Source organism: Erythrolamprus reginae, chromosome Z, assembly GCF_031021105.1.
Source record: "Erythrolamprus reginae isolate rEryReg1 chromosome Z, rEryReg1.hap1, whole genome shotgun sequence".
NCBI lineage: Eukaryota > Metazoa > Chordata > Lepidosauria > Squamata > Dipsadidae > Erythrolamprus > Erythrolamprus reginae.
The window spans coordinates 107,526,749-107,554,489 of record NC_091963.1 but is presented as its reverse complement, the minus strand read 5'-3'; the positions used below and the strand labels follow the sequence as shown (position 1 = coordinate 107,554,489).

Here is a 27,741-nt window from a genome sequence, read left to right as displayed (position 1 = left end):
AGGAGGGGAGGAAGGGTGGGAGGGAGGGAGGGAGGGAGGGAGGGAGGGAGGAAGGAAGGAAGGAAGGAAGATACCTGGGTCTCTCTCTATAACTAGGTAGTTGTTCTTTCACAGTATTCTATAACAGATGAGCCTCTATAATTGCAACCCTCTTTTAATAACTTAGTTAGCCTGTATGATAAATCAAGTGGTGCTTTTTATGTGAGTAGGGCAGAAGAACAAGTAGAACTAAGTGAAACTCTATCAATATCATTCATTCATTCATTCATTCACTCACTCACTCATTCAATTTGTATGCTGCCTATCTCCCTAAGGACTCTAGGCATCCTCACAATCAAAAATTAAAACAACAAAAAATATTAAAACCTCTAAAAACAATTTAAAACCAACCATTTAAAAAACCATACATACCACTTATGAAAAGATCTCAGTGGCACACCATCTGATCCACAGCCCCAGACCTGCTGGAAAAGCCAGATTTTGGAGCTTTCCAGAAGGCCAATAGGGTGGGGGTAGTCCAGATCTCAGAGAGTCAGAGCAGCCACAGAGAAGGCCCTTCCCCATGGGTCCGCCAACCAATACTATTTAGCTGATGGGACCTGAAGAAGAGCAACTCTGTGTGCCCTTACTGGTCATTGGGAGCTATGTGGTGGAAGGCGGTCTCGAAGATAGTCTGGCCCTAAGCCATGTAGGGAGATCAATTGGGAGCCAGTGCAATCCGTGGAGGATTGGTGTAACAAGGATGTACCTAGGTGCACCCACACCTGCTTGTGTGGCTGTATTCTGAAGCAACTGTAGTCTCCAAATGCTTTTACAGCATTAGCAATAGCATTTAGACTTATATACTGCTTCATAGTGCTTTTACAGCCCTCTCTGTTTACAGAATCAGCATACTGCCCCCAACAATCTGGCTCCTCATTTTAGCAACCTCGGAAGGATGGAAGATTGAGTTAACCTTGAGCTGGTGTTGAGATTTGAACTGCTGAACTACAGCAGTTCAAATCTCAACACCAGCTCAAGGTTAATTCAGTCTTTCATCCTTCCGAGGTCGGTACTACCAATTGAACTACAATTAGCAGTTATCAATGGTATTGAAAGCAGCTGAGAGGTCAAGTAGCACCAAGATAGAGGAATGACCCCTATCTCGGGCCCACCAGAGATCATCCATGAAAGTGACCAAACAGTTTCTGTGCTGTAGCCAGGCCTGAAGCCCTATTGAAAGGGTGTAGATAATCCATTTCACCCAATGACTGTATGAGCTAGAGTGCCACCACTTTCTCTATAACGGGCAGGTTGGAGACGGGATGAAAGTTCTTTAATTAATTCAGCAGGGCTTAGGTAAGGCTACTTGAGCAGGGGCCTCACAACCACTTCCTTTAATGGTTGTGGGAGGGATCAAAGACTGAAGCCAGCCTCACGTCATCTCCCTACTGGGCGAAGAGGGAGATTGGGATCCCGCTGTATGGAGCACTGGTGAGACCACATTTGGAATACTGTGTTCAGTTCTGGAGACCTCATCTACAAAAAGATATTGATAAAATTGAACAGGTCCAAAGACAGGCGTTAAAGATGGTGGAAGGTTTTAAGCATAAAACCTATCAGGAAAGATTTAATGAACTCAATCTGCATAGTCTAGAGCAGTGTTTCCCAACCTTAGCAACTTGAAGATATTTGGACTATATCTTCAAGTTGCCAAGGTTGGGAAACACTGGTCTAGAGGACAGAAGGCAAAGGGGGGACATGATCAAAACATTTAAATATGTTAAAGGGTTAAATAAGGTTCAGGGGGAAAGTGTTTTTAATAGGAAAGTGAACACAATAACGAGGGGGCACAATCTGAGGTTAGTTGGGGGAAAGATCAGAAGCAAAGTGAGAAAATATTATTTTACTGAAAGAGTAGTAGATGCTTGGAACAAACTTCCAGCAGACATGATTGGTAAATCACAGTAACTGTGAAATATTATGTGAAAGCCAAAAGCTATGATTTGATGTGAATGCCTTATTTTACTGAAACAGAGAGAGTTGGAAATCTGTGCTCTTCCTTCTCTCCATCTTTCCTCACTCTTCTTCTCCCTTTCCCCTTCCCTCCTCACTGCTCTTTTATTTACTTTTGTATTTTATAATAATCTATAACTAGGGGTGGGCAGCAGGCAGGGCAGGGTGGAATGCAGGTCCACCAGCGGAAATGAAGCTGTGTGCCCAGCTCCAGCTGACTATTCCCCCTCCCTCCCATCCTCTTCCTCCTCCACGGAAAACCTCAGGGAGACCAGCACCGGCAGGAGTTGCAGAGGGCCCATTTCCTCTCCACTCTTTTCTCAACAGCTGATCGGCACCCATTCACCTAGCTACCCAGCTTGAGGCAGGGGGCGACCCAGGAGGGAGAGTGCGGGAAACACAAAGCAAATTGTCACCCCAGAAAGCGACACTGGTGAGGTTGTAAGTCAAGGTCTTAACAGTTCACTTGAAGCTACTCCCACCTGGTCACATGGCCAGCAAGCCACTCCTACCCAGTCACATGTCCATAAAGCCACACCCACAAAATAAGCCACACCCACAGTGTGGCAGTAAAAATTTTGGCTGCCCATTACAGTCTATAGCTCAGTAAAAAATTGCTTGAAAAAATCTAGAGAAACACATTAAAATGTACCGAGGTAACTCCTCCCCCTAGTGCAGGTCTGTCCTAGAAACCCACCACTGTTATTCATTGTCTTCAGTCAGCTTAGTAATTTGAGACACACTCTCTTCTTTGAGCATCATCTCCACCTGGGTGGAGATTTGCCAAGCCTTCACCAGTCATAGTTTTGAGTAGGCATCCTCTTAGGCAAGAATGCCTTCCAACTGAGATTCAGAACTTTGTTCCTCCTACACCCATAGTCACCTATATCAGTGTTTCCCAACCTTGGCAACTTGAAGATATTTGGACTTCAACTCCCAGAATTCCACAGCCAGTGAATGCTGGCTGGGGAATTCTGGGAGTTGAAGTCCAGATATCTTCAAGTTGCCAAGGTTGCGAAACACTGACCTATATCAATCATCATCACCACCACAAATAAATCAAGATAGCAAGTGAAGTATTGTTTTTCCATACAGTTTGAAGAATTTATTTGTGTTTATAAGACTTCCTCAAGATAAACAACTATGACCAGACAATACAAGAAGCACAAAGATTCACAGTAAATGACTGGAAGTTAAAGAACAAGGCAGAGCAACAATCAACAAACATAAATGACAAAATCTATTAACCCCAATTGCTTCTGGAAGAGAATGTGAATTTGAAAGGTTTGAAAATGGGGTCAAAGAGGCCATCTAAGTTAAAACTGAACAGTCTTCACTGAACAGAGGAGGAAGGATAAGACACCACATATTTCCTGTGTACAATGTGTTCTGTTGGGCTCTCTGGTAGAATCCTCCCAAAAATAAACAGGTACAAATTTCAGACACACACACGTTTGAAAATTCAAAACAATGTTCTTTATAATGAAAATTCACTTAAACTAAGCCCTCTTTTGGTATAGCAAAGAGCACTGTCTCCAAACAAACTGGTAATTGGTACAAGTCCCTTATCAGTTCTGTGATACTTAGCTTGCAGCTTTGAGGCAATTCACAGTCCTTCTTTCACAAAGTGACACACACTTTGCTCTGGTTTAGTTTCAAAGCGGGGAAAATTAGCACACAAAAAGTCAAAGTCAGTAAAGCAGTCATGAAACACAACGATCAGATAATCCTCCACAATGGCCAAACCCACAGGCTGCTATTTATAGCAGCTTCACTAATTAATTGATCTCCTTCTGAGCTGTATGCCCCACTCTCCTCCTCCCTGTCACTCATGTCTTCTTGGTCAGAGGAGCCTTCATCAGTAGATTCCACTGGGGGCAAAACAGGCCTGCAGCATTTGGATGTCTCCCCCACATCCACAGTCCTTGGGGCAGGAGCTGGGCCAGAGCTAACCACAACACAATGCAGTCCTTTCAACAGTTCCAAAGAGATTCCACACTCATTTGCACTCTGAGTCAGGTGATCCTAGGGGTAAAAGTAATATGGCCTCTCAGAATGACTCTTCTCATCCTGTTTACAATCTTTTTTTGACCTGTAGCCTTCTGGCAGGTGATACAGAGCAACTAAAACTCGGACCAAACATTTCCTGAATAGTTTTTATCCCAGAGCCATACTCACACTTAACAATGAACTAAAGGGTCACCATCAGTGAGCTGTTGGACAGTATTACTTGGTCTGTTGTGCAGATATTTGGGTGGTTCAGTGTGGGAAATTTGTGCTGGGTGGGGCATTTTTCTTTTCCTGATTGTTATATATGGCGGGACTGGTCTCTGGGCATCACATGACTTTCATTGTCAACGGCAATTCTTTATATTGGCAATGACAATAAGGTATTTATAAATGCTCTCATAAAGAGTGCTAACAACCAGATGACTGCAAAGAAATATGATATTTCCAGTCTCCCCATCCTATCAGAACTAAACCTTCCCTTTCCCCAACCCCATTGTCCAGTCAGGACTGATCAATCTTCCAGGATGACAAGTGAAAAGTCTTCTTCTATGAAAAAACAGACCAGCTGGTTTTTTGGGGGGAACAAACACATTTGAGACAACCATGACCTGGATGGCTGAGAATTTCCATAGACATTTAACTTTTGGAAGGCTATTCGAAAAAAGATTGATCATTTGCCAGATCCCTCTAACTTTATACGGGGAGGGGGGTCATAAATGAAGACCACCAACAGCAAAAAACCTACAATATTGTTCTAAATTGTGCTTAAACTTCTTCTGGGTAAATGATTTTTTGGTTATACTATACTTCCCTCTTGGAAGCACCAAAGTACTTCCATGGTGAAAGGATTAGCCAGTGACATCAGTCTTGTCTGGAGGATGCTCAGTTGAGGGCTCCTTTCGTGTTCCTGTTCCTGTTAATGAGGCGATTAAAGTGGTACCTAATTATCTACTTGCATTTATACATTGTCAAACTGTCAGATGGGAAGGATGAATGTTGGGAGCTCATTCCGTCACTTGGGCTTCAGACACAGATTTGCAAATTGTCAACTAGGTATCTTAACAAAGTGAACCATGAGGTTCCACCTTTTTATTTGAAAAACATCTTGGAAATACTGAATGCCCTGGACCTATAAAACAAATGGCTACCACTGGACCTTTGACTCTCTCTAAAATGAGCGTTGGGTAGGATATAAACCACTAATTTATCAAATGTCTTATGAAATTGATCAGCCATCATTTCCATTCCACAAGGATGTTTGTTATGAAATACTTTTAGGGTGTTTTTTTTTTTACAAAATTATTCTTAGTCTTTTTCCTCCCATGGGGAAATTGAAATATTACAAATAAAATAAGACCAAATTGTGGCTAGAGTCACAACATATTCATTTCCTTTTTAAAAACTGAAATAATAAAATCAGGTGGAGATGAATATGAAGAAGGAATCTAATTGTAAATTTCCAATCGAGGAGAACTGGTTGTTAAATTATGGGAAGCCCACCTCTGGACAGTTTGACTGTTCTAAGGTATTTCCTAGACCAGTGATGACGAACCTTTTTTTGTCTGGTGCCAAAAGAGTATGCATGTGCGCTATTGCACACGTAAGAGTGCCCAACCCATAATTCAATGCCTGGGGAGAGCAAAAAACAGCTTCCCCCACCCCCCCGGAGGCCCTCTGGAGGCTGGAAACAGCCTGTTTCCCAACTTCTGGTTGACCCAGTAGGCTTGTGTTTTGTCCTCCCCAGGCTCCAAAGGCTTCCCTGGAGCTGTGGGAAAGTAAAAATGCCATCCCTCATACAAAAAGGCCTTCCCAGAGCCTCTGTGTGATCCAAAAATCAGCTGGCCGGCAAAATGCATGTTGGACCTGGGCTAGGACAATGGCTCGCTTGCCAGCAGATATGGCTCCGCGTGCCACAGGTTCACCATCACTGTCCTAGACAGTTGAACCAAATTTTAACTTCTCAGAAAACAGGCAGGCATTACCACACAATGAAAATCCCAATTTTGTAGGAGATCAGATTCATTATGGAAATTCCAACATTCATTATGAGCTGAGATTACTATCCCTATTCAGTATGTTTTCATTGTTTAAAATTTAATTTAATTTAATTTATTTAACTTTTAAGATGCCCAACTCCTTGTGAATTCTGGGCGGCATCATAGTTCCCTCTAAGCTGAGCAGTGAGCAATCGCTCACTTAAAAATCATCATCAACTCAGAGTTTTCCAAACCTGCCCAGAAGCCGAGAGGGAAAGAGTGAGAGGGAAGGAGAGAGAGAGGAAGAGAGAGAAACAGATAGAAAAAAGAGAGGAAGGAAAAGAGAAAGAAAATCAAAATCTAGTTTGAAACTAGCTCAACTATTTAAGTGGCATTTTGATATTGATAGAGTTGCCCTATTATGAGCTCACTGTTATAGACACACAGTACAGTATTTTATTTTGAAATTCTCTGAGGCAAAACAGGGCGGGTTTTTTGTTTGTTTGTTTGTTTGTTTGTTTGTTTGTTTGTTTGTTTGTTTGTTTATTTATTTATTTCTGTGCCGCTCAGACACTATACTTTTCGCCCCCCCCCAAAAAAAAAAATTAGAAGGAACACTGGGCGGCATACTGTCATAATAAAATAATACAATACAAAATGCAAAACAGTAAAACAATATAACAATCAGTAATAAAATAACCAGTTAAAAACCCCAAACTGTCATATTCATCCAACAAACATTCCTATCTCGAGGGCCAAACTAGCTGTTTAATGGCCCCCGGGCCTGCCAGCAGAACCAAGTTTTCACAGCCTTTCAGAAGCCCAAGAGGGTGGAGGCAAAACGATTCTCTGGGGGCAGTTATTTCCATAGAGCCGGAAGGCCCTCCTCCATGGGCCTGCCAATCAGCATTGTTTGGCCAACGAGACCTGGAGAAGGCCGATCTGTGGGCTCTAATTGGTCGCTGGGAGTCATGTGACAGAAGACAGCCCCGTAAACAGTCTGGTCTGATGATTAGCATCAAATGTTATAATTCCTCAATTTTTGTCATATACTTCCATTTCTTTTCTGGAGAGTCACTAATGCATAAGCTGGAACAAAATTTATAGAATGCCCTTTGACAAACAAAAAGACTATCTGTTTAGGAGATACCACAATGCATAAGGTTGCCTTATTAATAGTACAAGAACCAGCTATGAAAATAATCCATATTTTATTATCTAATTTCAAAATGATTAGGGAAGATTTAAATGTTTTAAATGTTGTTTCAGTGTAGTACTTATTCAGAAAGTAAAGAATAGTAAGTTCAGAAATACCAAAAAACATAACTATAAAAGACAGATTAGAAATAAAAATTAAAATAAGTACGAAAATGGCAGGATAACATCTGTCTTATCTTGATGAATATAAATCATCAGGACCTGATGGATTACACCCCAGAGTTCTAAAGGAGCTGGCAAATGTTACCTCAGAACTATTGTATCATAGCTTTAAAAAATAAATCCTGGAATATTGGGAAACTACCAGAGGATTGGAAAAGAGCTAGTGTGGTTCCCATCTTCAGTTAAATCTTCACTGTTAAGAAGTTTTCCTTAATTCACAAATTAAGGAGAAACTTCTTAGCAATGAAGACAATTAACCAGTGGAATAACTTGCTTTCAGAAGTTATAGGGGCTTCATAACTGGAGGGGTTTTTTTTAAAAAAAGGACAGAACAGCCACCATCCTGAAATAGTATAGAATCTCCAGCTCTATTCATATTGATATTGTTAAATATGCAGAGAGAGTTGCTAAGGCTCAGTATTTGAATGTTGTCTCTTGATTGGCTGTTTGTTCTGGCGGGAGACTTGTTACCATGTCAAATAAGGTTTGTTACTTTGTGAAGCCTATACATAGATATTTGGACCGGGAGTTACTGCTCACAGTCACTCATGCCCTCATCACCTCGAGGCTCGACTACTGTAATGCTCTCTACATGGGGCTACCTTTGAAAAGTGTTCAGAAACTTCAGATCGTGCAGAATGCAGCTGTGAGAGCTATCATGGGCTTTCCTAAACATGCCCATGTCACACCAACACTCCGCAGTCTGCATTGGTTGCCGATCAGTTTCCGGTCACAATTCAAAGTGTTGGTTATGACCTATAAAGCCCTTCATGGCACCGGACCAGAATATCTCCGGGACCGCCTTCTGCCACACGAATCCCAGCGACCAGTTAGGTCCCACAGAGTTGGCCTTCTCCGGGTCCCATCAACTAAACAATGTCGTTTGGCGGGACCCAGGGGAAGAGCCTTCTCTGTGGCGGCCCCGACCCTTTGGAGCCAACTCCCCCCAGATATCAGAGTTGCCCCCACCCTCCTTGCCTTTCGTAAGCTCCTTAAAACCCATCTCTATCATCAGGCATGGGGGAATTGAGACTTTCCCTCCCCCCAGACTTATAAAATTTATGCATGGTATGTTAGTATGTATAAATGGTTTCTAAATTGGGGTTTTAAATTAACTTAAATATTAGATTTGTTTATATTATATTATTATTGCTGTGAGCCGCCCTGAGTCTGTGGAGAGGGGCAGCATACAAATCTGATTAATAAAATAAATAAATAAAAAATAAAATAATAAAAGATGCACCACTTTTCCTGAGAGAGAATTTTTGCCTATATTCTAACCCAGTGTTTCCCAACCTTGGCAACTTGAAGATATTTGGACTTCAACTCCCAGAATTCCCCAGCCAGCGAATGCCAGTTGAAGTCCAAATATCTTCAAGTTGCCAAGGTTGGGAAACACTGTTCTAACCGATCTGTTTAACCTGACTGTTCTGACTCAGAGAAAAATAAAAGAAACTGCTAATTCACCTCTGAGTATTTTTCAGATATGGTTTCCTATAAATATATAAAATCACAATTGTTTTGGATTTAGAAAATAAAACAAACAAAGGGAACCATTGTGCTGATATTAATTTCTCAGGTCTCTTTGATATGTATTTCAACATGTACTACAGGTTCTACAGTCTTTTAAGAACCATATTGTAAGGGAAATTCAGAATGTTTGATTTTCTTACACGGACTAACTTGATATCATATTCTGCACTGATATGTAAATGTGAATGTGTAAATGTAAACATGTAAATGAGTGTTTGAATATTCCGATGCAATCCTTATCCAAAAAACACACAGGAATGCATTTGAAGCATTTTGAGATGTTTGTGTAGGGGAATCTTTAGAAATAGAAGATTTGAGAAAAATATATTTTAAAAAGAAAAAGTCAACTCCATATTCAAGTGCAAACTTTCTTATGGGGTTTAATCCTCCCCCAACCCCCAGATTAATGGACAAAAAATTGGAATAGGTGTAATAATGGTTACTGACAATGAACATAATTGGATTACAGTTGGGTTTAAAAGGTAATTGCTAAAGCTAGACACATCTATTCAAAGAGATTTTGTGCTCATGCTCCTATGTCTCCTGAAGGATCTCCTCTTTCTAATCATTCTTGAAGCACAAATGGACCATGTGGCACACAATGCAATGGAAGGTTGAAAGGATTTAATCTTTAATTAATGATAAAGCACCAAAATCATTGTAAAGCATCTCCATGAACAATAAAATCCTTGCAAATCTGTGCTTTCATTCTTTCAAAGAAGGTGTCTTCTGAGACAAACTAAACTGAGCTCAAACAGAAAATGGTTTACAGGTTGTCCTCAACTTATAGCCACAACTGAGTCCAACTTTCTGTTGTAAAATTAAACATTTGATAAGTTTTTCCCCTTTTTACAACTTTTCTTACCACACTTGTTAAGTGAATCACTGCAGTTATTAAGTTAGTGACTTAACAAAAAAAACCCCAAGGAAACAATTGGTTCATTGCTGGGAGAAAGTGGCGAGTTTTCAGAGAGGGGTGGCATATAAATCCAATAAATAAATAAATAAGATGGTGACAAGCAGCAGAGAGAAAGCAGAGCTACTTAACTCATTTTTTTGCAAGGGAAAAAACAATCCAACCAATCAAAAACAGCACCACAAAACACAGATAAGGAACACAAGTTAAAATAGGGAAGAAAATGGTAAGTGAACACCTGTCTACTCTAGGCGGGTTCCAATGACCAGGACCAGATGGATTACACCCCAAGGTTCTGAAGGAACTGGCAGACTAGATCTCAGAACCAACGAACTATATCTTTCAAAGATCTTGGAGCACCTGGGAGCTGCCAGAGGACTGGAAAAGAGCTGATGTCGTTCCCATCTCAAAAAGGGAAAAAATAAATTCATAAAGCTACAGACCTATCAGCCTGACCTCAATATCAGTGAAAATTCTTGAAAAGATAATCAATCAATGTAGATGGATAAACAGTTGGCTGACCAATCACACCCAACGAGTAATCAAACGGCTCCAAGTCTACATGGAAAGAGGTAGGCAGTGGGGTACCACAGGGTTCAGTCCTGGGCCCAGTTTTCAACATTTTCATTAATGACATGGACGAGGGAACAGAGGGGAAAACTAATTAATTTGCAGATGACACCAAGCTGGCAGAGGTAGCCAACACTCTAAGGAATAGGCTCAAAATACAGAAAGATCTCGATAGACTAACACTGTGGGTCCAAACTAACAAAATGACATTTAATGTCAAGAAAAGCAAAGTCCTACATCTAGGCAAGAAAAACCCAAGACACACATAGAAACTGGTAGGAACCACACTTAGCAGTAGTGACTGCTAAGTCTTGGTGGATAATCAACTAAATATGAGCCAACAATGTGCAATGATGGCTAAAAAAGCCAACGCAACCTTAAGCTGTATCAACAACGGGATACATTCCAATAATAAGGAGGTACTAATACCATTCTATAATGCCCTAGTCAGACCATACCTGGAGTACTGCATTCAATTCTGAGAAGTGATTGTGTGACTCCAGGACCCCTCAGTTCCCAAGCATCTGAATTTTGATCACTTGACACTGGGGATGCTGCAATGGTTGTAAGTGTGAAAAACAGTCATAAGTCATCTTTTTCAGTGCTGTTATAATTTTGAACAGTCACTGAATGGACTTTTGTAAGTCAAGGACTACCTGTATGAAGTTGTATAGGTTGGCTAAAACAAACAAAAAAAGAAAACGGACTGAGAAAAGAATCTCCCTTTTGCTAATAGTGTTTAAAGAATAAAAGGGGAAAGCAGAGCTGAAGTAAGCACATCACTGGAATATGTGTAGATGATATTTGCAAAACCACACCTGCATAGTTTAGACAGTTTAGGGAAGAGTTATTAAATGAGATGCTTTCTCAGTAAGACATGCTTAGTAAGGAAAGGTAATCGATGAGGAAACTGTGGGTGTGATCATTGTGAGTTGCACACAGAATGAAAATACTTCTTTTATCAAGTGTTTAAATCTGAGCCATAGCAGCTCAGCCCAGGGAACAAAAGAGGGTTGGAACAGATGCTCGGTTTTGTTCCTCCTCTTCCTAAACTAGTTAACAGGCAGCAGATGGATGCTGCTGAACCTGATTTGGCTGCTATAATTACAGAAAGCTGCATCTTACCAAAAGTTTGTTTGTTTGTTTGTTTGTTTGTTTGTTTATTTATTTTGTCCAATACATAATACACATTATTATTATATGTAATAATATAAGTAAAGAAAAGAATAGAAGAAAAGATATAAAAGTATATGTGAACATATTTGAAAGGAAGAAAAGATAAATGAGATAAGGAGAGACAATTGGACAGGGGACGGAAGGCACACTGGTGCACTTATGCACGCCCCTTACTGACCTCTAAGGGACCTGGAGAGGTCAATTGTGGATAGTCTAAGGGAAAAATGTTTGGGGTTAGGGGTTGACACTACTGAGTCAGGTAATGAGTTCCACGCTTCGACAACTCAGTTGCTGAAGTCATATTTTTTACAGTCAAGTTTGGAGCGGTTAATATTAAGTTTGAATCTGTTGCGTGCTCTTGTGATGTTGCGATTGAAGCTGAAATAGTCATTGACAGGTAGAACGTTGCAGCAAATGATCTTGTGGGCAATACTTAGATCGTGTTTTAGGTGACGTAGTTCTAAGCTTTCTAGACCTAGGATTGATAGTCTGCTTTCGTAGGGTATTCTGTTTCGAGTGGAGGAGTGAAGGGCTGTTCTGGTGAAATATCTTTGGACATTTTCAAGGGTGTTGATGTCCGAGATGTGGTATGGGTTCCAGACAGATGAACTGTATTCAAGGATGGGTCTGGCAAAAGTTTTGTAGGCTCTGGTGAGTAGTGTGAGATTGCCAGAGCAGAAGCTGCGTAGGATCAGGTTAACAACTCTAGAAGCCTTTTTGGCGATATTGTTGCAGTGGGCTTTGGCACTTAGATCATTTGATATTAGTATTCCAAGTTCTTTTACTGTTTGGCTGTGAGATTTTGTTTATTCAGTTTATACATGAGGTTCGGATTCTATTGAAAGGGATTATTGACAAGAAATTAGAGTTAAATGTGGTTGCCACTACATTACAAAGTATAAACAGTGGGGAAAATATCAATAATTTCAAATCCAGAAAAATAAAAATCAGGATAAAAATCTTAATTCCACTTTTTAATCACATTAGCATACTATTGCCCCTCTCGTATGGTGATTTGGCCATTCTTCGCAATTTTAAAAATAATTCTTTTTAGTGATTGAAAATTGCTCTCTCTTATACTCTATTAGGAAAATAATCTATGCAATTTATTTAATTTTGTGTATTTTAATTACCAAAACATGTAAACCACAAAGCTATTTATATTAATTAAAGATGTATTAAAGTGCTAAGATCATCCTCCCCAGAATCTTGTTTGTATTAATTTACAATGTCCAACAACTGAAGTTGCTAAGAGTCAATGTGGCAATTAAAAGTTGACGTCAACTTCTCTTTATGATGATTAATTTCCATTTTCAGTGATAGATTATGAAATTATAATAATTTTGACTGGATACTTGGATTTTAAAAAGAACATTTTTTATATTTTAAATTCTGCTAAAGGAAATGTAAAGAATATTTACATTAGGGTTCCAAATAGCATCCAAAATTAAATCAGAGTCCAACGCAAAGTATTCCTCAAAATTCTGAGGTCCCCAGGGTTTCTCCACCTAGTTCAAAGTTCAAGCCCTTGTCCCCACATCCCCAAGTCCATCAAGTTGACCAATCTTCAACTGCCAACTTGGCCAATCCACCCATTTCCTTCCACGCAGGTGCAGGAGTGCGAAGACAAAGGATGACCTTGCTTATCTAGAAAGAATCTGTTATGGCTACATATAGACAGCCCTCGTGCAATTCCCACTCCTATATTCCAACATTAAAGAATGCACATTAAAAGACTATAAAGTCTAGCAGGCCAAAAACTCCGACTAAAATGGATTCATCAATCAGTCAATAAAACCTACAGTTACAATATTGAGCAGTTTTAACAAACCACATTTATTCCTTATTGGCATATCCTAGAATGTAAAATGAAGAACAAACTTTGATACTCAAACTTGCCCCATTGATTTCAATTGATCATCACTAAGCATAATTAATCTGTTCAAGGATGACCAGTGGAAACCAAATTCATAGAAACATAGAAACATAGAAGACTGATGGCAGAAAAAGACCTCATGGTCCATCTAGTCTGTCCTTATACTATTTCCTGTATTTTTATCTTATAATGGATATATGTTTATCCCAGGCATGTTTAAATTCAGTTACTGTGGATTTACCAACCACGTCTGCTGGAAGTTTGTTCCAAGGATCTACTACTCTTTCAGTGAAATAATATTTTCTCACGTTGCCTTTGATCTTTCCCCCAACTAACTTCAGATTGTGTCCCCTTGTTCTTGTGTTCACTTTCCTAATAAAAACACTTCCCTCCTGAACCCTATTTAACCCTTTAACATATTTAAATGTTTCGATCATGTCCCCCCTTTTCCTTCTGTCTTCCAGACTATACAGATTGAGTTCATTAAGTCTTTCCTGACACGTTTTATACTTAAGACCTTCCACCATTCTTGTAGCCCGTCTTTGGACCCGTTCAATTCTGTCAATATCTTTTTGTAGGTGAGGTCTCCAGAACTGAACAAAGTACTCCAAATGTGGTCTCACCAGCGCTCTATATAAGGGGATCACAATCTCCCTCTTCCTGCTTGTTATACCTCTAGCTATGCAGCCAAGCATCCTACTTGCCTTTCCTACCGCCCGACCACACTGTTTACCCATTTTGAGACTGTCAGAAATCACTACCCATAAATCCTTCTCTTCTGAAGTTTTTGCTAACACAGAACTGCCAATGCAATATTCAGATTGAGGATTCCTTTTCCCCAAGTGCATTATTTTACATTTGGAAACATTAAACTGCAGTTTCCATTGCTTTGACCATTTATCTAGTAAAGCTAAATCATTTACCATATTACAGACCCCTCCAGGAATATCAACCCTATTGCACACTTTAGAGTCATCGGCAAATAGGCAAACCTTCCCTACCAGACCTTCCCCTATGTCTCTCACAAACATTCATCATTTCCCTTTCATGTAAAGACTTAGAAACATAGAAACATAGGAGACTGACGGCAGAAAAAGACCTCATGGTCCATCTAGTCTGCCCTTATACTATTTCCTGTATTTTATCTTAGGATGGATATATGTTTATCCCAGGCATGGTTAAATTCAGTTACTGTGGATTTACCAACCACGTCTGCTGGAAGTTTGTTCCACGGATCTACTACTTTTTCAGTGAAATAATATTTTCTCACGTTGCTTTTAATCTTTCCTCCAACTAACCTCAGATTGTATCCCCTTGTTCTTGTGTTCACTTTCCTATTAAAAACACTTCCTTCCTAAACCTTATTTAACCCTTTAACATATTTAAATGTTTCGATCATGTCCCCCCTTTTCCTTCTGTCCTCCAGACTATACAGATTGAGTTCATTAAGTCTTTCCTGATATGTTTTATACTTAAGACCTTCCACCATTCTTGTAGCCCGTCTTTTGACCCGTTCAATTTTGTCAATATCTTTTTGTAGGTGAGGTCTCCATAACTGAACACAGTATTCCAAGTGTGGTCTCATCAGCGCTCTATATAAGGGGATCACAATCTCCCTCTTCCTGCTTGTTATACCTCTAGCTAGGCAGCCAAGCAATCTACTTGCATTTCCTACTGCCCAACCACACTGCTCACCCATTTTGAGACTGTCAGAAATCACTACCCCTAAATCCTTCTCTTATGAAGTTTTTGCTAACACAGAACTGCCAATGCAATACTCGGATTGAGGATTCATTTTCTCCAAGTGCATTATTTTACATTTGGAAACATTAAACTGCAGTTTCCATTGCTTTGACCATTTATCTAGTAAAGCTAAATCATTTACCATATTACAGACCCCTCCAGGAAAATCAACCCTATTGCACACTTTAGAGTCATCTAAAAGGACTTAAGTATGTCCTTTTCCTTCACTGCCAAAGATGATGTTCTGGAAGACAACAAAATATAAAGTTGAATATGCAGCTATATCTTTATCATCACTTAAAATTTCTGTGGGAATGACAAAGCCAGCTAAGTATTACATTGCCTTTGATAACTTTTAAAAAAACCTCTCCCATAGGGAGATAAATCTTGGCATAAACAAAGGGATTGGCAAATACCATGGGAGGGACCAGGAACAGCCTTTGTGGCAACACCCTCCATGGGAGATATAAATAAGGACAACTGGGATGAAGAATTACAATTGGAATTCCAGTATCAGGCTGTGCAGCTAAAGTGGGGCTTTTCTAAGATTTGGATTCTAAATCTAAATCACCATGAGTTGTGGCACTAAGGGTGGTGGAAGCAGTATTGGTGGTGGCAGGATCAGTGGTGGAAGCAGCATCAAGATTACATCCTCAGGGTCCTCAAGAGGACTTTCTGGAAAATGTTACGGAGGATCCCGGAGTGGATATGGAGGAGGTGGCTTCAGCAGCGGTAGCTGCGGGAGGATTAGTAAGGGGAGAATAAGTTATGGAGGGAGCTGCTATGGTGGTGGAAGCTACGGCGGTGGAAGCTATGGTGGCTATGGTGGAAGTGGATATGGTGGTGTTTGCTACGGCGGTGGCAGCTACGGTGGCGGCAGTTATGGCGGTGGCAGCTATGGTGGTGGTACCGGCTACCCATTCAGCAGTGGTAGTTTTGGTGGTGGGGATGGAGGTCTCCTCTCCAGCAACGAAAAGGCAACCATGCAAAATCTTAATGATCGCCTGGCTAATTATCTGGACCAGGTGAAAAGACTGGAAGATGAAAATTGTCAGCTTGAGATCTGGATCAAAGAATGGTATCAGAAGCATGGTGATATTGGACCAGACAAGGACTATAGCCACTATTACCAAGAAATTGACCAACTCTACAATGAGGTATGTATGCAATCTGTGATCATAACAAGGTAGATTGCTGCGTTAATGCCATTGAAGTGGGAAGGCCCATAGAAATGAAAGAGAATATGGAAGGAGAAATGTCAAGAAGATATAAAGAGAGATCAATACTGTAGGAGATGAGATAGAAAGAAACATTTTATAAATAAGCATAAAGTTTAATCTTACATTACTTGTTCACTGCACTAATGTTAATTTAATTCTTCGCACTCTACAGCTTCTCTAAATTAATGAAAATAAAAATCAATCATATTCTGCCTCCTTCCTTTATTACTGTACGGGAAAAGAAGCTAATGAGAAGAAAACATAACCCCAGTATAAGTGAACCCACATCTAGTACACAGAATCTCCATCTAGGCATTGATTCAAGTATGTGTATTCCCTAGTTCATACTTAGAACACCAAATCACTGTAGATATGATTGGTCAATCAGTGATTCTTCCTTTTCAAGTAAAATGGTTTTCATCCAGAAAAACTAAATAATGTTGGTGCATAGATGCAGGAGGTCATACTTTTAAATATTAGCAAAATTCAATTAGATATGCATAAAACCAGGCCTGAAAAGTAGAAATAATACCAAGCCAAGAAATAGTGCGAGTAGAAAGACAGAAGAACAAAGTGTTATCTTTTCAGATTTCAAATTTCTTAAAATTTAATCTTACAGACAAATGGAAACCACGTATTTCAACATCAGTTGTAACAAACAATAAAAATAATCATAACATTTTACTTATTACTGTGTCATAAACATCTCTATTATTTAATCATTTCCAGCTGATTGCTGAAACAGATGATTATAACAAAATTCTGCTGAATATAGATAACACCAGGATGACTGCTGAAGATTTTAAGTTGAAGTGAGTATGATATACGTCTCACTTGCTTCCTTCTAACTTTGCTGCACTCAGTGATTCTTCCTGAGGAAGGGACACACCACTTTCTTGATTACACACTCCAAGTAGACAGTAATCACACAATTCAAAGGTTCCCACATGTTTCGCACAATCACATAGTGTGAAGTGTTCCTTTTCAAAATTTCTCCATCTTAAAGTGCTTTTTTGGGGGAAGAGACTCCATTTCATCCCCTTTCTTCCCTGTTTTTCCATATATTCTATTTACTCTTTAAATAAACACACAGTCTTCAGTAATCTCTGAGCATCTTCACTCTTCATGGTACATTAAGGGATAGTTGACGTTTTCCCAAGAGGTTTTGTTTTTGGTAGACTTTGTGCATATGTGGTAATCATGATACCTCCTGTAAAACTCTCCTGTGGAATAGATATAACACTGAAGCTGGTCTCCGTCAGAATGTGGAAGCTGACATTAATGGACTACGTCCACTCTTGGATCAACTCACTCTTGCCAAGTCAGATCTGGAAATGCAATTTGAATCCCTCAAAGAAGAACTGATATGCTTGAAGAAGAATCATGAGGAGGTAAGAGCACCAGTGGACAGTATTCTAATATTCAGAGCTTTTGACCCTAACTTTTCAGATAGTAGGCCATCTACCATCTAGTTTGTTTGAGAACAAAATCCAAAAATATTTCATGGCTATTCCTTGATGTATCTTGGACAAGGCAACACTTCTGTAGTAAAGAGTCAGTGAAAACAATTCCCAGCCAAAAATCCCGCAGTAAACAATGTCTTTCAAGTGGCACCTTGCCCTTCATTTTGTGAAGATGTAGTAGTCTACCTTCTCGCTAAAGCTCAGATTTCCACATTTTATAGACCTACTTCCTCTTTTGGTGTAGAAGGAGGGAGAGGGAGGGAGGGAGGGAGAGAGAAGGGAGGGAGGGAGGGAGAGAGGAAAGAGAGACAAAGAGACAGAGACAGAGGAAAACGTGGAAAAATTGCTGGGTTTTTGGTTCAGCTGTTTGAAATAAATTATAATGGGATGTTTTATAAAAGATCATGAGATGTTTAGAGCACCAATGAATAAACAATGAAAACTGAAATTTTGGTTCAGTAGGCAAATTCAGAATTTGGGGAGCAGATTGTGGCTTGAACTTTCACAAAACTGTTGCCATAATGAGTATGAGCAACTCAAAGGGCCCATACTTAAGAAAATAAAAATATTGCTTACTGCTGAGAACAAACATCAAGTAGTCTGTTTTTTAAGAATATGTTTATATAGTATCCAAATGCATGTTAAGTCCTTTTGCATTTCATGTAAGAACTCAGAGAGGAAAGGTGGATTGAAGAAATCATGGAACTATAATAATAATAATAATAATAATAATAATAATAATAATAATAATAATATAGTTCCATGATTTCTTCAATCCACCTTTCCTCTCTGAGTTCTTACATGAAGTTCTTACATTATTATTATTATTATTATTATTATTATTATTATTATTATTAATTAGATTTGTATGCTGCCCCTCTCCGTAAACTCGGGGCTGTCATAAAAACATTGTCTTTCATGCAAAAGAAATGTAAAACTATCTTATCTGTTTTGGGTTTTCTTACATTATAAATTATATTATAAATCAGGTTATTATAAATCATTATAAATCTTACATTATAAATCAGGTTATTCTGCCCATAAAATGCTTTTTAGTGTCAGTTTCTTATGAGTCATGTCTTCCTCCCCATTGCTGCAGACCCTGAGAGGACTCCGAGGCCAGAGAGGCCATGGGGATGTCAGTGTTGAAGTGAATGCTGCCCCTGGACAAGACTTGAAACAACGTTTAGATCAGCTCCGGTGTGAATATGAAAACATCATTGAACAAAACCGAAAAGAGGTTGAAGTCTGGTTTGAAAGCAAGGCAAGTGAAATATAGATAATCAGCCTGCTCATCTTCCAGTGATCAGAAAATGTAAACTCTTTTCATCACCAGCAGCATATCGAAATATTTTGTAGGCTTTGATTGCAAGGCTCTAGCAGAAGTCCCAGTTGCAGGTTGCAAGAAATAGCTAAATATCTATTTGCACATCCCCAAGACATTCTAGAAGCAATCTGAACAAGTTTGGAGAAATGGAAGCTGAAAAGCCGAAAATATGGGAGTAAGAGTCCAACAAAAAATGTCTGAAATTGCAGGTGGTGAGAAAGAAGTGGTTAGCATAATTCTTAACATAAGAACAGCTTGAAAGGGCCAGATCGTTGATAGTAATCGCTTAATTGAGGGAAACCCATAAATAAGGACAAAACAACAATAACCCCTTTCCCATCCCTTCCCTCAAGCAACACATACAATCAGTCCCACTGAAGGGTTGTGCAGTTGGAGCAGTGCAATAGAGTAGAGGCTATGAAAGAGAGGCTAGGGAAGGAGAAAGACTTTGGAGAAATAAAGAAATGGACTAGCCTATTAGGATGAATCAGGTATTTTTTCTTATTTTTGTTCCTTTGTATCTTTTAGATGGAAGAGGTTCGCCAACAAGTGACTTCAAGTGATCAGGAGATAAGTTCAAGCAACCATCAACTTTCAGAACTGAGAAGGGAATACCAAACTCTTGAGATTGAGCTCCAGTCTCAAATCAGCATGGTACGTGACAGCATGTAAAAATGATTAGAGTCACCGATCCTCATGTGACTGATTAGTAACGAAATATTTCTATTCTCCGTCCCCTTCTGCTAAAAGAATCTTGAATTTTCCTGAAGAGCAGGTCCTATGGGGTTGCATTTCTATTTTCAGATTCAATCTATGCAAACCAATCTGGAGGATACAGAACGTCGCTACAACATGCAGCTACAACAGATTCAGGCTATGATTGAGCCAGTGGAAGGAGAATTGGGTAGCATCCGGTGTGAGATTGAAAGTCAGAATCAAGAATATCAGCTGCTCCTTGGCATCAAAACCCGTCTGGAACAAGAAATCTGTCAATACCGCCGACTGCTTGAGGAAGGGCAGCAAGAAATGTACGTTGACTAGGAAATGTAGAAAATTGTGAACAGACAGACGTTATGCTCTGTGCTCTTGAAAAAAGCTTGTTGAACATCATTTATCATTAAATCACAAGCATCTTCTGAAAGGTTTTAGTTCTTTTAGGGTGCACCAGTGCCTCTAGAGTAAAATAATTTACTGCAGAATTTCAGTTCATATGGAAGCCAAGAAGGGTAGAGTTGAGTTGTACTGAAACTCCAGTTTTGCTGATTTCCCTATGGATTGAAATGCAGTAGTATTAAGTGTCACTGGAAAAAACAGGACTAGAAACAGAGATTATGCAATCTACTTAGAAGATGGGAACCCTAAGGTATAATGCCCTGTAAATTAAGAAAGAAAGAGGTGATGAATAACTATAGCAAACAAAGCTACAACATTGCCTCGAATTGTAGACAAGTATTGACCAATCTCCAAGAATTCAGATAGAATTCTTTCCCATCTTAAATTACAGTTGTATTACTGAGCTTGATGCTAAAGTCATAATACAGTGGTACCTCGAGATACGAGTTTAATTCGTTCCGGACCTGGGCTCTTAAGTCGAGCAGCTCTTATCTCGAACGACTTTTCCCCATAGGAATTAATGTAAATAATTTTAATTGGTTCCGGCCCTCAAAAAACTCACAAAGTTAGTCTAAATTATGCAGAAAGACATGTTTTTAATGAAGAAATGTACATGTACATATAAATGAATAATGAAGTTTCTTTCACTTAACTTGTAAACTTTCTTAAACTTTTAAATTTACATATGTTCAACTTCTCTGCCACCCAATCCTGTAGGAAAGAGGTCCCCAACCCTTTTTGCACCAGGGACCGGCTTTAAGCGATCAAGAGAGGAATGGGTGAATGAATGGACGGAGGGTGGGAAGGAAGGAAGGAAAGAGGGAAGGGACAGGAACAGAGGAAGGAAGCAAGGAAACTTATGAAAGGGGAGAGTAAGAGAGGAATGAGTGAAGGGAGGGAGGGAGGGAAGAAGGTGGGAAGGAGAAAGAAAAGAAGAAATAGAGGAAGGGAAGGTAAAAGAGAGAAAGAAAAAGAGCAAGAAAGAAAGCAAGAAAGAAAGAAAGAAAGAAAGAAAGAAAGAAAGGGGGAAGGGACAGGAACAGAGGAAGGAAGCAAGGAAACTTATGAAAGGGGAGAGTAAGAGAGGAATGAGTGAAAGGAGGGAGGGAGGGAAGAAGGTGGGAAGGAGAAAGAAAAGAAGAAATAGAGGAAGGGAAGGTAAAAGAGAGAAAGAAAAAGAGCAAGAAAGAAAGCTGCAAGCCCCCCCCGAGCCCCCCAGGCCGGCTGCAACCTTTTAAAACACGCGTGCCGCTTCGCAGCTGTCTCCTGAAGCCGAACGTGGAAGTTAGCGTTTGGCTTCAGGAGACAGCTCCTTGGCGCTTGTATCTCGAATTTGGGCTTGTAAGTAGAACAAAAATATCTCTCCCCTCCCAGCTCTTATCTCGAGTTACTCTTAAGTAGAGCAGCTCTTATGTCGGGGTTCCACTGTAGTTACTTTACTTGAGGGATGGGGATTCTTCCCCTGCTTAGGAGTTTCTATTATGGGTTGATGGGTGGATTATCCTTATTTTAGAAATATATTATAAGAGATCATATTTCTTTTTTTCCAGTGGGTCAGGAGTTCATGGAGGAGGATTTGGAGGTGGTAGAAGAGGTGGAGGAAGCATCAGCGGAGGAGGTGTTTGTGTAGGCGGAGGTGTCAGTGGAGGAAGCCTCGGTGGAGGAGGTGTTTGTGTAGGCGGAGGTGTCAGCGGAGGGAGCATCAGCGGTGGAGGCGTCTGTGTAGGAGGAGGAGGCATTGGCGGAGGACACATTGGAGGAGGAATTTCTTCACGTCCTCAGTCCTATCCTACGTCTTCACATTCCCAGGCTTGCAAAACAGGTGAGAATTACCAGGGCTTATACTGATTGCTGTTTGGGGGCAGAATTTAGCATATATTTTGATCATTTAATGTCAAAGACAGTGCCTCTAAATTCTCAGCACGCCTGATTCCAGGCACCTCCTTAATTTTGCTTTTTGACTTAAACCTTAGATTCTCAGGACCCCATGTAACAAATCCTTCCATGTTCTTTGTCTCATCTAAACTGGATTATTTAAATTGGGTTTAGCCCAACATAACAACTACATGTTACCACCCCAGTCTTCCCCTGTAACTTTTGAAATTTTGCAAACATTTTTACGAGTTATCAAGTTTTTTCAATATTTACATTTAAAGTTTTTTTAACACTCTCCTTCCAATACACACTTTTTGGTCCTGGAGTCTCATTCCTTTTTTGAAGGATTGTCTTTGATGGGCTACTGAAAGGCACAGAAGTCCCAAATCAGCAGTGCCCACCCAAACAAGGGATGGTGTTTTGATTGCATGGCTCATAAATTCTCAGGTGCAAAAGACCACATCCATATATGAAGGTGCAATTTTTTATTGCTAAAAAGCCTATGCACAGAAATTTTCTCAATTAATGCTTAACACCTACTTGGATTTTGATAGTCGATGGAATTCAAGGGAGGTTGGACTTATCCACCTGTGGCTCCCTGGAGATCAATCTTCCAACTCCATCCCAGATTCTGTCACTCCTTCTCCTACATTCTTTCATTTTCTGCCATCATTTGCAGATGTTCTTGCCATCAGTGTGGGCAAAGATAGCTTACCTGTGAGATGAAACAAAGACCATGGAATGATATCAGTTGAAATACAATGATAAATTGAAAAAATATTGTTTTGTTCATTTAGATTAGTCCTAAAAAACTTTCAGAACTCCCTAAGACAGCTTTCCTATTTTTCCAGAAATTTACAAGAAGCTTTAATTTAAATGAATTTCATAACATTTGCTGCTGTTCAGAATCTCAAATGCTTTTCTTTTTCAGTAGCTTTAAAAAATATTTAAGGTAATATAAAACCCATAATCTCAAATAGGTTGTTGGTTGTTTATTTCATTCTACCCAGGGATTATACTTTGTCCTGGTCTTTACAAAATATATTTGACCACCAAAACCTCCTGAGTTTTGCCTCTCAGTTCTTGTTGTTTGTATTTGTCAGTTTCCTCATAGATTCATTTTTCCCACTCTTGTCTTTTTCAACAGGACACGGAAGAAAATCTTGTGACTGATACTTGCAAATTCCTCCAAGAATTCCTATGGTCAAAAAAGATCACATCGGCTCAAATTCTCTGCACAATAGATAGGTCTCTGCTCTCCCATTTCTATGTCAATGACCATCACAAAAGATTTCTCAGTTTCCTCTTAATTCTTGTGTCATCCCCTCTTTAAAGCACTTTCTTGGAGGATATGCTTTCTTTTTCTTCAGTTCATTTGTGACTGTCCTTTAGCTTTTGATACTGATGAATATTGTCCAATAAAGCTCTGTTGCTGCTTGTTGCAATCAAAAAAATTGTGTCTCTTGTTCTTTTTCCCATGCTAGCATTTAATTAGTGTAAGTAGTCTATAGATGTGGTCCAAATGACTGCAAGTTTCCACTCACAGAGAGAATTAATACCCTTTTTAAAACATTCAAGATACCTTTCAACTGGAAATATGAAACTCTACCACAAGCAGTTTTCAGAGGTTAAGTGAATCTGGCTTCCCCGTTGCCTTTGCTTGTCAGAAAGTGATTAGGTGACTCCAGGACACTGTAACCATCATAAATGAGTCAGTTCCTAAGCATCTGAATTTTGATCACATGACCCTGGGGATGCTGCTATGGTCATAAGTTTGAAAAACAATCATAAGTCACATTTTCAGTGCCCTTGTAATTTTGAACTGTCAATGAATGAAGTGTTGTAAGTCTAGGACTACCTGTTTGAAGTTGTATAGGTTGGCTAAAACAAATAACAGGGGAAACTGACAGAGAAAGGACTTAGAAAACAAACCCACCTTTGCTAACATTATTTAAAGAATGAAAGGGAAAAGTAGAGCTGAAGTAAGCACATCCCTGGAATATGTGTATTAGTAACACCACATCTGCATAGTTTAGACAGTTTAGGGAAAAGTTATTAAATGAGACTTTTGCTTACTGTGAGATGCTTAGTGCTAAGTCTTCGCTTTATGACCGTGCCGGCTGCTGTTTCAATTTGATTGGTTGAGGCACGAGCAGCTGACAAGCAGGAAAGCAAAGGCACAGTATTGACTGAGGACTTGACAGCTCCACTGTCCAAGCCTACACTGACAGTTGAAGCCTCATCGCGACCTTTCACGCTAAGCAGGGCTCGAAGAGCTGGTCACTGAGAGTGGAGCCACAACCTGATTCTGTCACCTGCTGGACAATGAGATGTCACTCCAGCCTCTTTAACAGTCACTTCACCTATCCATCCTTTTCAGGATGGCCACCCTGCCTGCCTTCGCTCTGTTTGAGCCCTCCACTGAGACTTGGGATGACTGTCTTACTTGGATTTAATGCCAATGTGCTAATAGTTTTACTGAACTGTCACACTCTCGAAAGCTGGGCTACTTCCTCAGCTTCTGTGGCCGTGACATGTTCACTACTGCTCGAGCCCTCAAAGTACCACTTGATTGACATGCTGAGGAACCACAGATTCCTCTGCTTCTTCAAATGTGGCTAGGCGGCATGCTTTCAGACGTTTTCAAATGAGTCTATCAACAATTACATCACTTCCCTCAGAACTGGCACTGTCAATTGTGAGTTCTCAGATCTGGACGATCTCCTTTAGGACCAACTCATCTGTGGGGTCCTGGATCTGAGGACATCTTTTAGCAAAAAAAGAGCTTACCCTCCTTACAGCATTAGATGAAGCAATAGCTTCTGAGCTCTCAAATAAATCTGCCTCAGAGATGCAGTGTGCCAGACTCCTACAGGCTCAAGCAAGACCTCATTCTGTTCATCATGGGCCTTCTGATCCAGATGGTCTCTCTGATGAAGATTCTGAGGTCAGCCATCTACAAATCATGGGTACACAGAAAGCCCTCAGCTACTGATAAGTGCTCAGCTATGTGGGGAATTATAGCCGTGCAGATTGCAGGTTCCGCACCACCACATGCCACCACTGTGGTAAACTTGGACTTTTGTCTTGAGTGTGTAGGGCCTCCTTGTCTTCATCCAACCAACCTCCAGTCTCAGCATAAACACCAAGAGCATCGCCTACCCGTCAAGACCGCCTCCAGGTTTCCAGCCTAGGGCCTCCAGAAGACCTCCTCCTGCATGTGACAATTGTTACTCCATCTCCAGATTCGATGAACCTGTCCATCTTTCTGTCAGCCAGGCCTTTGTGTCAAAACCTATCCAAAAGCTGTTTGTTACTGTCCACCTTGAAGGCCAGCCATGCAAAATGGAGGTGGGCATGGGGACTTTAAGTCACTGGTTTCATGGGCAAACATTAACCAATTGCTCCCTGGTTTCAACAGGCGCCGCCTGAAAACATGCTTAGTGTCTCTTAAGGACTACCATGGAAAGCGTATCCTTATTGTGGGGTGTGGGTCTTTCTTTTGTTTCCCATTCAGGTTTCTAGGGTTTCCTTATGATTTTTCATCAGCAAAATAAACCAATATGCATCAATTTTTCTTAGTTCAAATTTCATATCATTATGTTCAGAAATGTTCAAGCTACCAATCCTACACCAGGTTTAATAAAATAGAACGCATTTTGCAAGCAAAACTATGCATAAATTGAAAAGAAATTCACAAAAACGAGGGGGGTGCACATTTTATCAGCAAAATAAACCAATAAGCATTAATTCTTTCATTTCAATTTTCATTTCAATGTGTGCAGAAATGTTCAAACTTGTTTCCAAGTGAAAAAAGCTTTCAAAAAGACCAAATATAAGTACCTAAAATGATCAATTTGTGGTCCGGATCAAATAGACCCGGGAACATAACATTAGGGAGTTTTTTTGAACAACACAGCAGGGTTAAAAGGGCATTATAAATAAACGTTGTTTGTTGTTGTTGTTGTTGTTGTTGTTATTATTATTATTATTATTATTATTATTATTATTATCTGGGTCCTCATTTTATCCACCTTGGAAGGATAGAAGGCTGAGTCAACTTTGAGCCGGTGATGAGATTTGAACTGCTAACCAAAGATCTAGTAGTCAGCTTTAGTGGCCTGCAGTACTGCACCCTACCCATTGTGTCATCTCGGCTCATTTTACCGTTGGATGAGCTCCAATTGCCAGCCACTGCAATTTTAACTGGAGCCCAGTCTGCCTCAGACCCTGTCCTCTCCAAGGTATTAGATTGGGTTCATGGGAATGGCCTCAGGTTTCCCCTTTGCTGGCCGTCCAGCTCTTCTTCAATAGAAGGTACGAATTAACTGTTATGAAGGGTTGCCTACTCTGGGGCCATAAAGTAGTTGTGCCACCAAGCCTAAAAGGTATTCCACATACCATACTCCACTGCCTGCACAAGCCCCCCCCCCCAGGTATAGTTCACATGAAAGCATTACAACATAGCTATGCCTGGTGGCCTAAGCTGTCAATTGTCCAGGCCATCACCATCTGCTGTCCTTATTCTGTCCTTATTTTGGAGTGGGAGGATTCCAAAGCCCCTTGGTCCTGCCTCCACCTGGATTTGGCCAGCCACTTCCATGGGCAGATGTTTTTGATCCTGGTTGACTTTTATACAAAATGGGTGGAGTTGGCTCGCATGGCCTTCACCTCCTTTGAAGCCATAATCACCACCTTAGAGGGCCTGTTTGCAATCCATGGGTTACCTGACAGCCTGGTCATTGACAATGGGCCCCAGTTCACTTCTACCAACTTTCAGGTCTTCCTGGCCCAGATGGGGGTTTGCCGTGCAAAAACTGCCGCTACACCCTGCAGCCAATGGGTTGTAAGTCGGCCAAGGAAAGGGCTGGGGGGACTACTAATTGGCATGCCAGCATTACCACTTATCTTCTGGCACAACATATAAACCTGTGCCAGGCTATTTGCCTCAGTCCTGCTAAGCTGCTTACGGGGTTCCGCCAGTGATAGGCTACCAAAATTTTTGTGCATTTTATTTCAACATCTTTCAGTGCAAATTGGGTGCTCTGGGGTGGAGATCCAAATTTTGCTACCGGAACTACGTTCCTGACCGTTCCTGTAGGAGCCCATCACTACAGACCCTGTTTGACTGCCTCCATCCTGGCTATTCCGGTGAACAACAACCCTGCCAGCCTGCCTCCATTAGACATTTACAACAAGGCAACCTCATTTTTGCCCTTAACTTCGGAATTGGCCCAAAATTGGTAGCCGGGCATGCGTCCCAGCTAACTGGAACATGCTCCTACAGGGTCCTGTTGGAGGATGGATGACTCTGGCAGTGCCATTTCAATCTACTCCACCACCACACACCAGAGGCCTCCACACCCCTGCCTGCCATGGACCAAATTGTTCTACCTTTTCCAGTGCCATTTTAGCCTCCCAGCACCTGTCAAAACACCGCTTCCGGCCTCACCTGAGCTACAGGCCTCTTCAGAGCTGGTTTCCCCATCCAAGATGGCTCCGTCCATGTTTCCCATGGTTCAGAAGAACAGCTCTCTGTGATAACCTCCTTCCTCAGCTGCCAGCCCT

General features: G+C 40.5%; 1 protein-coding gene across 1 annotated transcript; it reads left to right on the top strand.

Annotated features, from left to right (window-relative positions):
* Nucleotides 1-15,747: 15,747 nt before the first annotated feature.
* On the top strand, nucleotides 15,748-23,399 carry LOC139175805 (keratin, type I cytoskeletal 15-like). Its single transcript, XM_070767091.1, has 8 exons — nucleotides 15,748-16,332; nucleotides 17,125-17,207; nucleotides 17,630-17,786; nucleotides 18,958-19,122; nucleotides 19,714-19,839; nucleotides 19,990-20,213; nucleotides 21,849-22,120; nucleotides 23,321-23,399. The coding sequence occupies exons 1-8, from the start codon at nucleotides 15,748-15,750 to the stop codon at nucleotides 23,344-23,346; spliced, it is 1,638 nt and encodes a 545-aa protein (XP_070623192.1). The 3' UTR covers nucleotides 23,347-23,399.
* Nucleotides 23,400-27,741: the final 4,342 nt, after the last annotated feature.